The sequence below is a fragment of the Zalophus californianus genome, chromosome 2 (assembly GCF_009762305.2).
Source record: "Zalophus californianus isolate mZalCal1 chromosome 2, mZalCal1.pri.v2, whole genome shotgun sequence".
In the NCBI taxonomy this organism is placed as follows: domain Eukaryota; kingdom Metazoa; phylum Chordata; class Mammalia; order Carnivora; family Otariidae; genus Zalophus; species Zalophus californianus.
In genome coordinates, this window is record NC_045596.1 from 118,710,436 (window position 1) to 118,724,468 (window position 14,033).

General features: G+C 36.5%; 1 protein-coding gene across 4 annotated transcripts in view; it reads right to left on the minus strand.

The window, feature by feature from the left end:
• Window positions 1-14,033, minus strand: part of INPP4B (inositol polyphosphate-4-phosphatase type II B) — an 808,823-nt gene that overhangs the window by 203,137 nt on the left and 591,653 nt on the right. For all 4 annotated transcript variants that reach the window (XM_027599074.1, XM_027599075.2, XM_027599073.2 and 1 more), the window contains 2 exons: window positions 13,120-13,192; window positions 195-342 (listed from right to left, as the gene is read on the minus strand). In XM_027599074.1, coding sequence (XP_027454875.1) covers window positions 195-342; window positions 13,120-13,192 — 221 coding nt within the window. The remainder of the gene's footprint in view (window positions 1-194; window positions 343-13,119; window positions 13,193-14,033) is intronic.

Here is a 14,033-nt window from a genome sequence, read left to right on the forward strand (position 1 = left end):
AATCTGTATTTTATACTTAAAGAACATCTCAAATTGGACGAGCAGCATTTCAAATGATTAACAGCCAGCAGGGTTATTGGCCACCAATACTGGACAGTGGCAAGTCAAGATTTTTATGTTATAATCATAGTTTAAGAAAAAATGTTTTATACAAAAAATAATGTGAGAGACAATCATAAATTATTTTCTCTTACCTACACAAATCTTCTTTTATGTGAAGAGAAATCAATTCCTTAGGAATATGAAAAGAAAGTATGCTCTCTGACATCTGCTCCCGGATTCGCATCCACTTATTGTCAGATGTGGGAAATCTATATAATTTACACACTGGGTTCTTTAGCACTGGGAGGGAAGAAAAAAACAAAAGGTTAATAGTTAAATTATAAATATATGCCCATTAGAGAAAAATCAATTAATAAAATCATTAATCAGTGTACCACTGTAATTATTGATTTAATCAATAATTTATTTTTATCATAATTCACTAATGTATTTGAATTTCTAAGAATTTTGTTCTTCTATTTTTTTTACTAGCTTCTGGGACATGTAGTCTTTATTAAATTAAAAAATGATACATCAAGGGGAGCCTGGGTGGCTCAGTTGTTAAGTGTCTGCCTTCGGCTCAGGTCATGATCCCAGGATCCTGGGATCGAGCCCCGCATCGGGCTCCCTGTTCGGCAGGAGGCCTGCTTCTCCCTCTCCCACTCCCACTGCTTGTATTCCTTCTCTCACTGTATCTCTCTCTGTCAAATAAATAAATAAAATCTTTTTAAAAAAATAAATAAATAAAAAATGATACATCAAGTTCCAATATATAAATGTGGCTATTGTGGGTCTCTAGTTTACCACCTATTAATTTCTTTCTCTTTTAGAGATTTTTTTTTAAGATTTTATTTATTTATTTGACACAGAGAGAGAGAGCACAAGCAGGTGGAGTGGCAGGCAGAGGGAGAAGCAGAGTCCCCGCTGAGCAGGGAGCCTGATGCGGGGCTCGATCCCAGGACCCTGGGATCAAGACCTGAGCCAAAGGCAGACGCTTAACCAACTGAGCCACCCAGGCGCCCCTCTTCTAAAGATTTTGTTAAAGCATATGTATTTATAAATATATGTAAAATATATGTGTTTATATATAATACACACAAAAATTATATTTCTTAATTTCTTCTCATAATTGTTAGTCAACTTTGCTCACTTACACAGTAGGTGAGAACTGACATGTTATTTCAGAGGTTTCAAATGGCCTGCTACTAAAAATGTTTTATTTCTTCAATGCTAGAAAGGTTCATTCCTTGGCTTAAGAGCTGTTACAATTCAAATATTATGCATACTTTAGTGCCAATGAGTCAATAACATACTTTCCTAATACCACATATTACCAGAAGCAAGACAGTGAGGCTGCGAAAAAACTGTATCTGTGGGTGGGGAGTGTTTAGGGAAGAAGTAACAAGATCATGCCATCAAGGATTTTAAAAGATTAAGGGAAAAAGTGGAGAGCCAGATATTAAGATAATATTTGATACATTTTCATGAGGCCTTCTACCACATTCCCCAGCCATTTATTTCAGGTCAGAAATTTATTTCCACTGCTGTTGAGCAATGATTGCCTTCGTTACACTCATATACCAAAGCTTAGTGGGCAATAAAGTATCAGTCAATTGCCAGCCAAGTACCTATAATTTTTGACTCCAGTTTACCAGTAAAGCTAATTTAAAACAAAATTTGATATTAAAATGGAGCATGGGTTATATGGGCCAGGTCTCCTCAATGTATAAGGGTAAAATTCCTTTCAAAAGTTTAATGTTCTATAAGACCATATCTCATTCACTACTTGGGTAAATATGCAATAGCTTTCTGAACATTAAAATGAGGATCTATTCACCCATTCCTCTGCAATCATCCATTCTCAGAAGTATAGCCTAGACATTATCATTATCAGAATTGATGCTACATCAGAAACCTTTATTTCAAACCTCCCATTCTTTAACAACCAGACTCAAAGTTTCCAGTATACCTACTTATCCACTACTAAGGATTAGCCAGTGTTTACTTTTCAAAAGCACCAATAGAAGCCAGAAGACAGTAGAATATCTCCAGTATGTTGATATAAAATATTTAAAATCTAGAGTTGTATGTCCAAAGAGATTATATTTTTAACATAAATATTATCTCTAAGTTCTATCAATTAGATTACATCACAGATCCACAGATAAAACTAATTGTATTTATTTTCTTTCTTTTTTATTGAGATGTGATTGACATATTACATTAGTTTCAGGTGTACAGTGTAATGATTCAGTATTTGTATGCTGCTGCAAAACGATCACCACAATAAGTCTAGTTAAGGTCTGTCACCATCATAGTCATAAATTTTTTTTCTTGTGATGAGAACTTTTAAGGTGTACTCTTTTAGTAACTTTCAAATACAGTATTATTAACAATAGTCATCAATTTGTATATTATATCCCCCAGACTTACTTATTTTATAACTGGAAATATGTAGCTCTTGACATCCTTCACCCATTTCAACCATTTCCACCCCCTACCTCTGGCAACCCCCAACTTGTTCTCTGTATCTAAGAGCTTGTTTTTTTGTTTTATTTATTTATTTATTTTTTAGATTCCACATATAAGAGAGATCATATGATATTTATCTTTCTGTGTCTGACTGATCTCACTTAGCATAATTCCTTTAAGGTTCATTCATATTGTCACATATGGTAAGATTTCATTCTTTTTTATGGCTGAGTAATATTCCATTATATATATCACACATTTCTTTATCCATTCACCCATCAGTGGACACTTAGGTTATTTCCATGTTTTGGCTATTGTAAATAATGCTGCTATGAACCTGGGGGTGCCAGATACCTTTTCAAGCTAGTGTTTTCATTTCCTTTGGATATATTCCCAGAAATGGAATTGATGGATCATACAGAAATTATATTTTTATTTTTTTGAGGAGCCTCCATACTATTTTCCATAGTGCCCACACCAATTTACATTCCTACTAATAGTGCACAAGAGTTCCTTTTTCTCTACACATCCTTTCTAACACTTATTTCTTGTCTTTTTGATAATAGCCATTATGATAGGTGTGAGGTGACCATTCATTGTGGTTTTGATTAGCATTTCCCTGATGATTAGTTATATTGAGCATCTTTTCATGTACCTGTTGGCCATCTGTATGTCTTCTTTGGAAAAATGTTTATTCAGATCCTCTGCCCTTTTTTTTAAACTGATTGGTTTTTTTGCTATTGAGTTTTATGATTTCTTTATATATTTTGGATATTAGGCCTCATCAGATATATTTTCTTTCATCTGAAATATAAGCCAGCCAATAAAAGAAACTATGGTATCTTATCACTTTCAAAGTGACAATGTTTCAAAGATGTAAGAATTTTACTACAACCTCTACTGTTCCATCTCTAGAGTCTGAGAAGAAAAAAAAGTATGTATTGAAGTCAACATAGTGTCAGTCAGGTTAAACTATTTATGGGATCTCATGAATTCTAATATAGCTAACATGATCAGGAATATAAACACATTCTTTTATAGTTAAGACAAAAAATCTCTGAAATGTCCAAATTTTTTCTTACTAACCTAAGTAAATATTCAATTACTTGGCTTATGTATCCACGGTATATGTGCTGCTTTTAAACCTCTGAGGTTTTTTTCTTCAAGATTATATGGAATTTTTGTAAGAATCCTTCATTTTTCTTGCCTTTTTTTTTTTTTAAAGATTTTATTTATTTATTCATGAGAGACAGAGAGAGAGAGAGAGAGAGAGGCAGAGGGAGAAGCAGGCTCCCAAGGAGCAGGGAGCCCGATGCGGGACTCGATCCCAGGACCCTGGGATCATGACCCGAGCTGAAGGCAGACGCTTAACCATCTGAGCCACCCAGGCGCCCTTTCTTGCCTTTTATAAGGTAATAATTTTTTAGAAAATTTGTATTTTGAATCAAGTTACGAAATACAAAATTTTTCATTTTCTCAATTATCCCAAAGCTAGTCTTTCCATTTTTGATATTGTTTTTATTTTAATGCTTTTCAGTGTGTATAAATATAAATCTTCACTGAAATAGCTTAAGTAGAAATCAAGGGCAGTTGGATTAATGAGCTCCAGAACTCTCCTCTCACCACCTGGTACATATCATACAAGGACTCTGTGGGAATGCTCCTGTTTTTAAGGAAAACACTTGGGACAAATTAAAAAAAAAAATCAGGCAACTTGATCATCCAAAAGAAAATCCCAATTATGTCTCCCATCTAACTTTTATGTTATAGGTTGTGATCTTCTGAAAGTCATAGGTCTCTAAACATTAGTACTAAATCAGGATTTCAATGTAGCTATAGTGGGATCCACCTTACAACCCAATTTAATCCAGCAGCATTCCTTATTAAACACCTACTATGCATAAAGCAAGAACACCTACTGGGTATCTTAAAATACCATATAATGGAATACCACTTAAAAAATGGAACAAAAATATGGCTCAACTTTTTACTACCATGCAAATTTACTGCACTGGTTACAAAAAAAGACCAGATAATATGTTCTTAACTCAAAATTCTTACTATGTTTATAATGGGGAGACTTTATCGTCTTCACATAAAAGTAAGGCATGGTATTCATGCACCAAATACTGAACAATGAATGGATCACAAATGATGAATACTTGTGTCAAGTTTTTTTAAGTTTCTTCCCTATAGAAGAGATACAATTCTAACAATTTTGCACCCTCATTCCAGCTATGGGAATGAGTCCATCACTTTCAGCTCTGCTTTTCATTGATGCTGATTTTCTTTTTTAATAGAAGATGTATTTCTGACCATACAATAGGCCTGTCAACTCAGAATACGATCTAATATCTATTATAAATTCTTTAGAGACCCCTGTGTGTATGCTCTTCATTTTTTTCACTGCTTTTGCCAAAACAATTGCTAAAAACATCATATGACAGATTCTGCCAAGAGAAAAGTAGTGGAGATATTCTGGACCACATCATGGTCTTGGGATGACTTTAATAAGATTAAAGTTCTAAGGTGGTCCAAATATTGATACATTCCCCTTGAGATCCACTCCCTTTGGTGAGCGCAGGAATAGAAAATAAATAGCAGAATCCGCCCCCCCCCCCCCCCCCCCGCCCTGGCAGATTGCAGCACAACTCAAATTTCTATATTGTTTCTCTCAGACACTGTAGCAGGGCTTCTTTACCAAGGTAACATGCTCAGCAATTGTGAAAGCTAAGCTGTTCCAATTGTTAATTATCAAAATAAAGATGCCAAAGAAATGTTCAACAATGCCAACACATAGACACTACATAAAGGAAAACAACAAAGCATGGCTGTTAAAAGCAAACTAGGGCAGAAAAGATAAACCAGAGACATACCACAAGAATGATTTTTTTTTTTTCCTGTGCTTGTTTTAGGAATGTCAGTAGACAGACAAGGAATTTACAAATTTAGATTCAGGGACAAAAGGGTCATCAAAAAGCCAAATGCTTATTTCCTCCAGTTGTCTTTAATATATTTCTCAAGAGGAAGCTCATCTGTGATTATCTTCACGAACTTTCTCGCATTCACGATGTGGTAGACGTCACATATTTAAATGGATTCTGACTTTATTGGCTTTAAGCCTTACAAAAATCATTAAAGTCCTGCAGATTCTTGTAGAGAATTCATTCTGTAGCTTTTAACTATGCAGTTGTTTAATAGTTTAATTATTCAGCTGAATGTACATGCATTGCCTGTTTTCCAAATGCTACATTATACTTACTAAAGATAAGTCTGTGTAATCCAATTAGATACTGACATTCCCTCATTTGTACTTGGAAATATCTTAGATTTATATACATCTGAAATGTAGGTTGGCTCTTTTTAAGATTGGATAAGAACTGAAAAACCTAAATAGAAATCACTAAAACGCTATCCTAAGCATGGTTATGGAAAAGAGGTGGCAAGAAGGCATGAGAGGAACTCGGAAAACACAGCAAGGAGAGATCTCTTTAAAAATAATAAAGATGAAAAAAAAAGATCAATTGTTTAAAAAATGAACTCCTAAAAATGGTTTAGTCACTTTTCTCTAGGTTTGCTATAAAATTTAAATTATATTATTGTGTGTGTTGTTTTTTAAAGAAGAAAAAGAAAGAATGGAATAGAAAATAGGATACGAGCTGTGTTGGACAAAGTGCTGTTTCTGTAGTCTAGCCAAAGCCGTAAGTTCTTGGCCCCCCATCTTCAATTTAAGGCCAAGAATAAGAAAAACTATTTCTTAGATGTCTAAGATGTCAGAATAGGACATAAAGATAATATTTTGTGGGCATTTAGTCTCGAGTTGATGATAATTGGCAAGTTTAGTGTGTAGAATTTGGATTTTAGATTTTAGATGGTCAGAAAATGATTTGCATCACTCTTTCCAGTTTGAATGATTTGCTGTGTTCACTCTAATTCAGTAATTAAAGTAAAGGATACCAGTAGTAAAGATAGAAGGTGGCTCATATTTCATGCTGAGCAACCCGAGATGACCTATAATTCTCTGAACTCAAGTTGTTTCTCACCAATTTCCTTCTGTTCAAGGAATTCCCTGCATCTCAAAGGAACATTCCTCTTTCCTGGCTATCAGTAAACTCAGACGTGCTAGCACCTCTTCCAGGAAGACCTCCTTGGCTTCTACCCCATCCCTTCCTATAGGTTTGTCTCCTTTGTCCTTCCCATCCCCCATCTCTGTCATGGTTCTTACCAGTTGTGCTACAACTGACTCATTATTCCATGTCACCCACCGGAGTGTAAACTTTATGAAGGCCAGGATTGTGCTGTTTTTCTTGTCCTCATTTTATCTCCCACAGCTAGCACAGTGCCCAGTAAATACACGCACTCCACAGAAATAAGCTTAACCCTTGCAACTCAGATGTTTCCCACAATTGCTTTCTCCAAAAGAACAGATCACCAACAACTGTGTGAACTGAGAGGGAAAAATGCAAGAGTAAAGAACATAATTGAAAGCCTCACTTTAAGGAAGCACAGGCATCGGAATGAAGGATGAAAAAAACCTGATTAAGAGGAAGCCTCCTCATATTTGTCCACAAAATGTTAGCTTTTTGGCCATATCATCCTCTTGCCTTTATTTTTCTTCTAGTTTTACCCAAGATGGGCAGTGAAGGAGGTAATGGACTTACTACAGGGAGATAGCTGAAGCATTTAAAGGTGTTTAAGAGATAATTCTTTTGATTATTAGATAATGAAATTCATTCTTCCACTGAAGCTATTTAACATTCTAAATATGTTAGTACACAGTAATGAAAATATATGGAAATTCCAAAAGAGCAAAGTTAACGGACTCTATCATATTTGTTAAAACAGCAAAGAGCAAAGAAATCTGGTGAGTAAATATAAAGGATCAAGGGCCAGTATGAAAAGTCAAAATGGCTCCAAATTTGGGGCGCCTGGGTGGCTCAGTCATTAAGCATCTGCCTTCGGCTCAGGTCATGATCCCGGGGCCCTGGGACTGAGCCCCGCATCGAGCTCCCTGCTTGGCGGGAAGCCTGCTTCTCCCTCTCCTGCTCCCCTTGCTTGTGTTCCCTCTCTAGGCTGTCTCTCTCTCTCTGTCAAATAAATAAATAAAATCTTTAAGAAAAAAATGGCTCCAAATTTTATGTAGCAGCGACTTATAAATACAAGGGCAAAATCTATTTAAATTAGTATGGGGAAATACAACAGAGATATCTTTGGTTATATAAAATGACATCATCTAAAAATCAACAAGGTAAGTAGATTTCATAGCTCATGAAAGAAAAGAAAGGGGGGAACACGGAATTTGCTTTTTGGCTGGAATTCATCAGGACTTAAAATGAGTAAAGAGGGACATATTTTTAACAATCTCTTAATATATTCTGAGTCATGCATGGCTTTGGATGGGGGTATTAGTGAGGAGAATGTTACCCCAATATTTAGGTATTGTGAAAGGCAGCTAAAATCTATGGTGTCATATGAGGCAGGAAACATTTTTTTAAAATAATTTCCATACCCAACATGGGGCTTGAACTTACAACCTCAAGACTGCTGTACTGACTGGAGGCAGAAAACATTTAAAAATGAGAATCTGACAATAATCTATCTGAAGTATAAATTGAAATGATAAGATACACTTGCTATCAGCCATTTGACAAGCATTTATTGAGTTCCTATTGTATTCCCGGCCCTGGAGATACAGAAATAAATAAGCAATGTTCCTTCTTCTTAAATAGCGTATAATCTAGCCTCTTCTGCAAAGTAGTAGATGGCTTAACTCTAATTTGAGAAAAAGAATCAAAGATAAAGTGGCCTATTTTGAGAAAAAGTGTGATTCACCTGTGGAGCAAGAAATGCAAAACACCAATAAAATTCTCCAGACAGGAAGGGGACTGCATGGATCTAGGACTGACAGCAGGGAAGTCCCCCCACTTTTATTTAGATTCCAACTTACACGGTCACAGAAATCTCAGTGGTCAGATATACCCTCTGTGAATATGGAGGACGACATGCACGGTAATATACAGCACGAACGTGGTCTTCAAAGAATATAAAGGATAATTTCACGACTCAAGCAGTATGGAATTCAGCCAAGGCAGATGCTGTATCAGATCTAATGCTTGCTGACAGAGGAAAACTCACTCAAAATGTGAAGGAAGGAGGAAACGCTGTGACAGGGCCCATTAGTTCCTCAGATGTGGCATAGTGCCAGAAGGGTCCAGGGGCTGAAGTACTCTGTAGCGTTGTACTTCTACAAGGAAACCTGGGAGAATTGGGACTCTGGGGAGAATTATCTTCTTGGGAGAATTATCTTCATGACAGAATTTTGAAAAGGTATCTTTCTGGTCAATAGAAATAACTTCTGAGAAAAACATCTGCAACAATGACAAAAAATTAATATGTGACTCCATGTGACAGGGATTAAAATGTATTCTTTTATGAAATATCTCTAAAAAGAAGAAAAACAGGATAAGCTAAATTATGCTCTATCAACTTCAAATATGTGAGAGCCAGAAAAGGAAGTCAAAAGCTGTGCAGGTTACTGTGGTCATTTTAAAAGAACTGATGTCCAAGGAGGCTGACCTGTGTATTAGGGCCATGCTGCTGGTTGGCAAATCTAGGCTTTGACACCAGTTCTTCCGACAGCCCGTCCGGTGCTCTTATATTATTAATACCACAAGAACCCGTTTGTTATTGTTCTGGGGCAGCTAAGTTCCTCAGCTGATGTGAGTTAGCAGGGCATGTGAGAGGCCTGACTGTACTTCTCTGCTCCCCACCCCACCACCACCAAGTAATTTTAAGCGTTCTTACTACCATTTTGCTTAAATGAATAAGCAAATAATGAGAGACGTGAATCTACTGTTTTAACAACTTTATGCTACGACTTAGAGAGTCAAACTAAGAACTTCACATTTCTAATACTTACTGTGTCCTCTAGTGTGTCTAGTTTCAGAGAATGTAAATGCACCAGCTGAAAGGAATGTGTCTCTCCATATAGCTAAGGCACTTACATATCTTTCTTAAGGAATTGCAAATTCTGCCCCCCCACTCATCCTTTCTCTCCTGCCCTCTATTCCCCAGACTCCCAACATATACGTCGACTTGCAAGGCAAGCAGGGCATGAAAAAGGTGAGAACTTAGGGGAAAGAGCTTTTTTCTTGTTAGTCTTACAACAGATAAGTGCATTTCCTGAATAATAAATTAAGCCTCTAGAGATATAAATAGAATAGTGAAAAGCTGCTATGAGATATGATATTCTCTTCCATTCACTCAATAAGTACTTCGTAACTCACTTGAGGCTGGGAAGTTCTATATAACACATTAATACAAAGACTTGAAAAGAATGTCAGTAGCTCCCTTTGCCTACAGATTAAAAAAAGAAACATAAAAAACCACATGGGACTATAATAGATTAATTCCAAAGTTGCTGAGTTTAGATAGAAAAGTAAATAGAACAAAAGACAAAGGTATGCACAGGCCAAACTCATGTATTCTAAACCCTGCACCATGCACTTTTGTATTCTGAGCAGAGACATTTCATATAGAGTACTTAGTTGTATTTTAAACACATTTTTTTTTTTAAATCTAGCTTTTGTGGGGTGCCTGGGTGGCTCAGTGGTCGGGCGTCTGCCTTCGGCTCGGGTCATGATCCCGGGGTCCTGGGATTGAGCCCCACATCGGGCTCCCTGTTTGGCGGGAAGCCTGTTTCTCCCTCTCCCTCTGTCTGTTTGTGTTTGTGCTCTCGCTATCTCTCTCTGTCAAATAAATAAAATCTTAAAAAAAAATAAAATCTAGCTTTTATAACATTTGACTCACATTTACTCTACTCTTTCCCTAATGTAAGAGGCTCAAAGAAAGTATCTGTGGCAAATATCCTAGGTTCTGAGCACTCCTCTGGGTTGCATGGACTAAAGACATTGAGAAATATTATCAGAACTAAGTGGGGTATCACCACTCAAACTGTCATCTCCATAAAAGAAGAAAGGCTGTAAGCAATCACTCCACTAAGTATATTTAAATTGCAGAATGCAGCTGCCTCCATCAGTTCCATGTCAGTTGTCTTTGTCATATTACAATTTATGCATCGGGAATAGTATCCTAGTAATCTGGAAGAGTTAGTACACTCCTAAGACTCATGCCTTACAGATTTTATGGCACAGGTATGAGGAGGTGCAGATTTATTTTTCACAAGGCTCCTTCCGTCTCTTCTTCCTTAGGTAATGTATTTTCTTACTTAGCCGTTTTTCTCTTTCTCTTTGAAATTTACGTTAAACTAATCAGTTTTTTAAAATGGCATTTCTTTGCATGTAAAAAATTACAAGGTTTGCATATGAATTATTAAAAAGTTATAATTATAGTGTAGCTGATTGTGGTGATAACCTGATTCATTCAAACTGTATTTAACATGAATTTAATATGTCCCACACTCGATTTTATTTCTCAAAATTGACATTTAGTAAATTAAGGATTAAAGGTTTGGTCAATTTTCAGGTGGAAAACTAAATGTGAGGAGGACCATTTGAGGATGTATTAGCTATTTTAACCAGCCTGAAAACTTATTGAGTACTTTTAGAATACATGGCTGTCTGGGTAGACCCATCACTATTCATTGAACATCCCTCTCAATGTTGCATCCTAAATGAAATGGAAAAAAAAAAAGTCATTTGCTCATAGGCTAAGTACCTGCTCCTCTTTGGTATAATCCCTCATTCTATGTAAGTATAATTCGTGCTTTTTTTTTGTTACTACATTTTATTTGGGTTCTCTGTATAATCATAGTCAAAGGGTCGCCTTTCCTTTCGCCATTATTACTAGAGGTTTCTGACAATGAAAAACTGCTAAGAGTTTAGCAGTTATATATATATATATATATATATATGTATATTTTAAAGATTTTATTTATTTGACAAAGAGAGACACAGCAAGAGAGGGAATACAAGCAGGGGGAGTGGGAGAGGGAGAAGCAGACTCCCCGCCGAGCAGGGAGCCCAATGTGGGACTCGATCCCAGGACCCTGGGATCATGACCTGAGCCAAAGGCAGACGCTTAACGACTGAGCCACCCAGGCGCCCCACAGTTATATATTACTAAGCCTCTTAAATTCAGTATCATTCACTAAGCTGATTATTAGGGTATCTATGCCGTTGTTTAAACATAAGACATGGGAGGGCTAAAAAAAATATTAAGGCTTATTCTGCTCTTACACCAACTTTAATTAATGGCTTTTTAGTAATAGCATGGCCTAGTAATTAATAGAAAAAGGCCTTGGGATCACAACTGGATTTAAATTCTGGACCTGATGCTTGCCAGGTAGGTGACCTTGACCAATTTCCTTATCTGTAAAATGAGGATAATGACAGTGCCTTTTTCACAGCACAGGTCAGAAGGCAAGCCAAGACATACGAGGCATTTAGCCTGCTGCTCATCACTGTCCTAGTCATTGTTTACTATTAGTATTAATGGTAACATAATTTACATTATCATTAAAAAAGTAGATCCATAATTTACATACACATATTACATTTTTAATTGTACTACAGGTTCCAATTTTATTCACAAAGTTATTTAATAGATGGTTTAGTGCCTTCTTTAAATTCAAATATATTACTGTAAGCAACATATTCTATACATACACACCCAGGAACATACAGATACGTGTATGAATTTTTCTTACTGAACCCATATATCTACTGTTTTAACAACTTTGTTTTGAATTCTATAATTAGAAAGTCAAACTAAGGGCACCTGGGTGGCACAGGGTCCTGGGATGGAGCCTGGCAGGGAGTCTGCTTCTCCCTCTTTCTCTGTCCCTCCCCCCAGATCATGTCTCTCTCTCAAATAAATAAATAAATGTCAAACTAAATAAGCTTCATATTTCTAAAGCTTACTGTCTTCTAATGTGTCTTGTTTCAGATAATACAAAACCCAAAGGTAAAAGGAATTTGTTCTGCCAAATAACCAAAGTATTTTTATATCTTTCTTAAGGGATTTTCATGTTGAGTAAGGGACAAGCAAGGCTAGGTAGGGAGAGACAGGTAGGAGACTAGGGTCACTCAGGGGGCAATGTAACCAGGCTCACAGAAACCACAGCTGTGGAGAAACAGACATGATATTTACAAGAACACCTTGTTTGCACTCATGATATTTACAAGAACACCTTGTTTGTTCTCATGATAGTTACAAGTCCAACCTGTTCATTCTAAATACAGACATGATATTCACAAATCCACCATGATAATGACATGAAACTTACCAAGTTCCCTCCTCAGTTTCCTATAAAAGACCGAAGTGAAAGCCCTCAGTGGTAATCCATTTAGAACCCCTCTCACTTTAGAGAGTTCTTTTTCTTTTCTTTCTATTGGCACCTTCACTTAAACTTTCACTTTACCTTTTTGTGTCCCCAAAATTCTTCTGGTCCGTAAAACAAGAACCCGTCAACAATGTCTACCCATACTTCACTGCTGACAATGATTTCTTGTGATTAGCAACTTGTTTTACTGTGTTCGAAAATGATTGTGAGGATGCTGCCTGGGGTTCAGTATTGAGTTCACAAGAAATTAAAACCTATGTTTATATGAAACTAATGTAAATTTCCAAAACTGAGGTACATACCTGCATTCAAAAAAAGGAAGTTATCTTTTCCATTCACACTTTCTGGGGCTGTACATTCACATACCAGTGCACACTAGGGAAGAATAAAAAAAAGGAAAACACTTGTGAAAAAATAATTGATTTCATTTTGTTTGCAAAACAAGTGATGCACATGGTTTCAAAAAGTTTTGAACAAGACATTTTTGTAAAACTTCAGCTTTATCTTTTATGAAACTTGTTTACAACTTTTGATTATTTACATATATATGATTCTATTGCATAATTAAAAAGACTAAATCTTGGTTCTAGTTAAGCCAAGATGCCCATCGACAGATGAATGGATAAAGAAGATGTGGTATATATACACAATGGAATATTATGCAGCCATCAAAAGGAAGGAGATCTTGCCATTTGCAACGACGTGGATGGAACTGGAGGGTGTTATGCTGAGTGAAATAAGTCAATCAGAGAAAGACATGTATCACATGACCTCACTGATATGAGGAATTCTTAATCTCAGGAAACAAACTGAGTGTTACTGGAGTGGTTGGGGGTGGGAGGGATGGGGTGGTTGGGTGATAGACATTGGGGAGGGTATGTGCTACGGTGAGCGCTGTGAATTGTGCAAGACTGTTGAATCACAGATCTGTACTTCTGAAACAAATAACATATTTTAAGAAAAAAGAAAAAGAAGAAGATAACAGGAGAGGAAGAAAAGGGGAGTATATCAGAGGGGGAGACGAACCATGAGAGATGATGGACTCTGAAAAACAAACTGAGGGTTCTAGAGGGGAGAGGGGTAGGGGGATGGGTTAGCCTGGTGATGGGTATTTAGGAGGGCACGTTCTGCATGGAGCACTGGGTGTTATGAACAAACAATGAATCATGGAACACTGCATCAAAAACTAATGATGTAATATATGGTGATTAACATA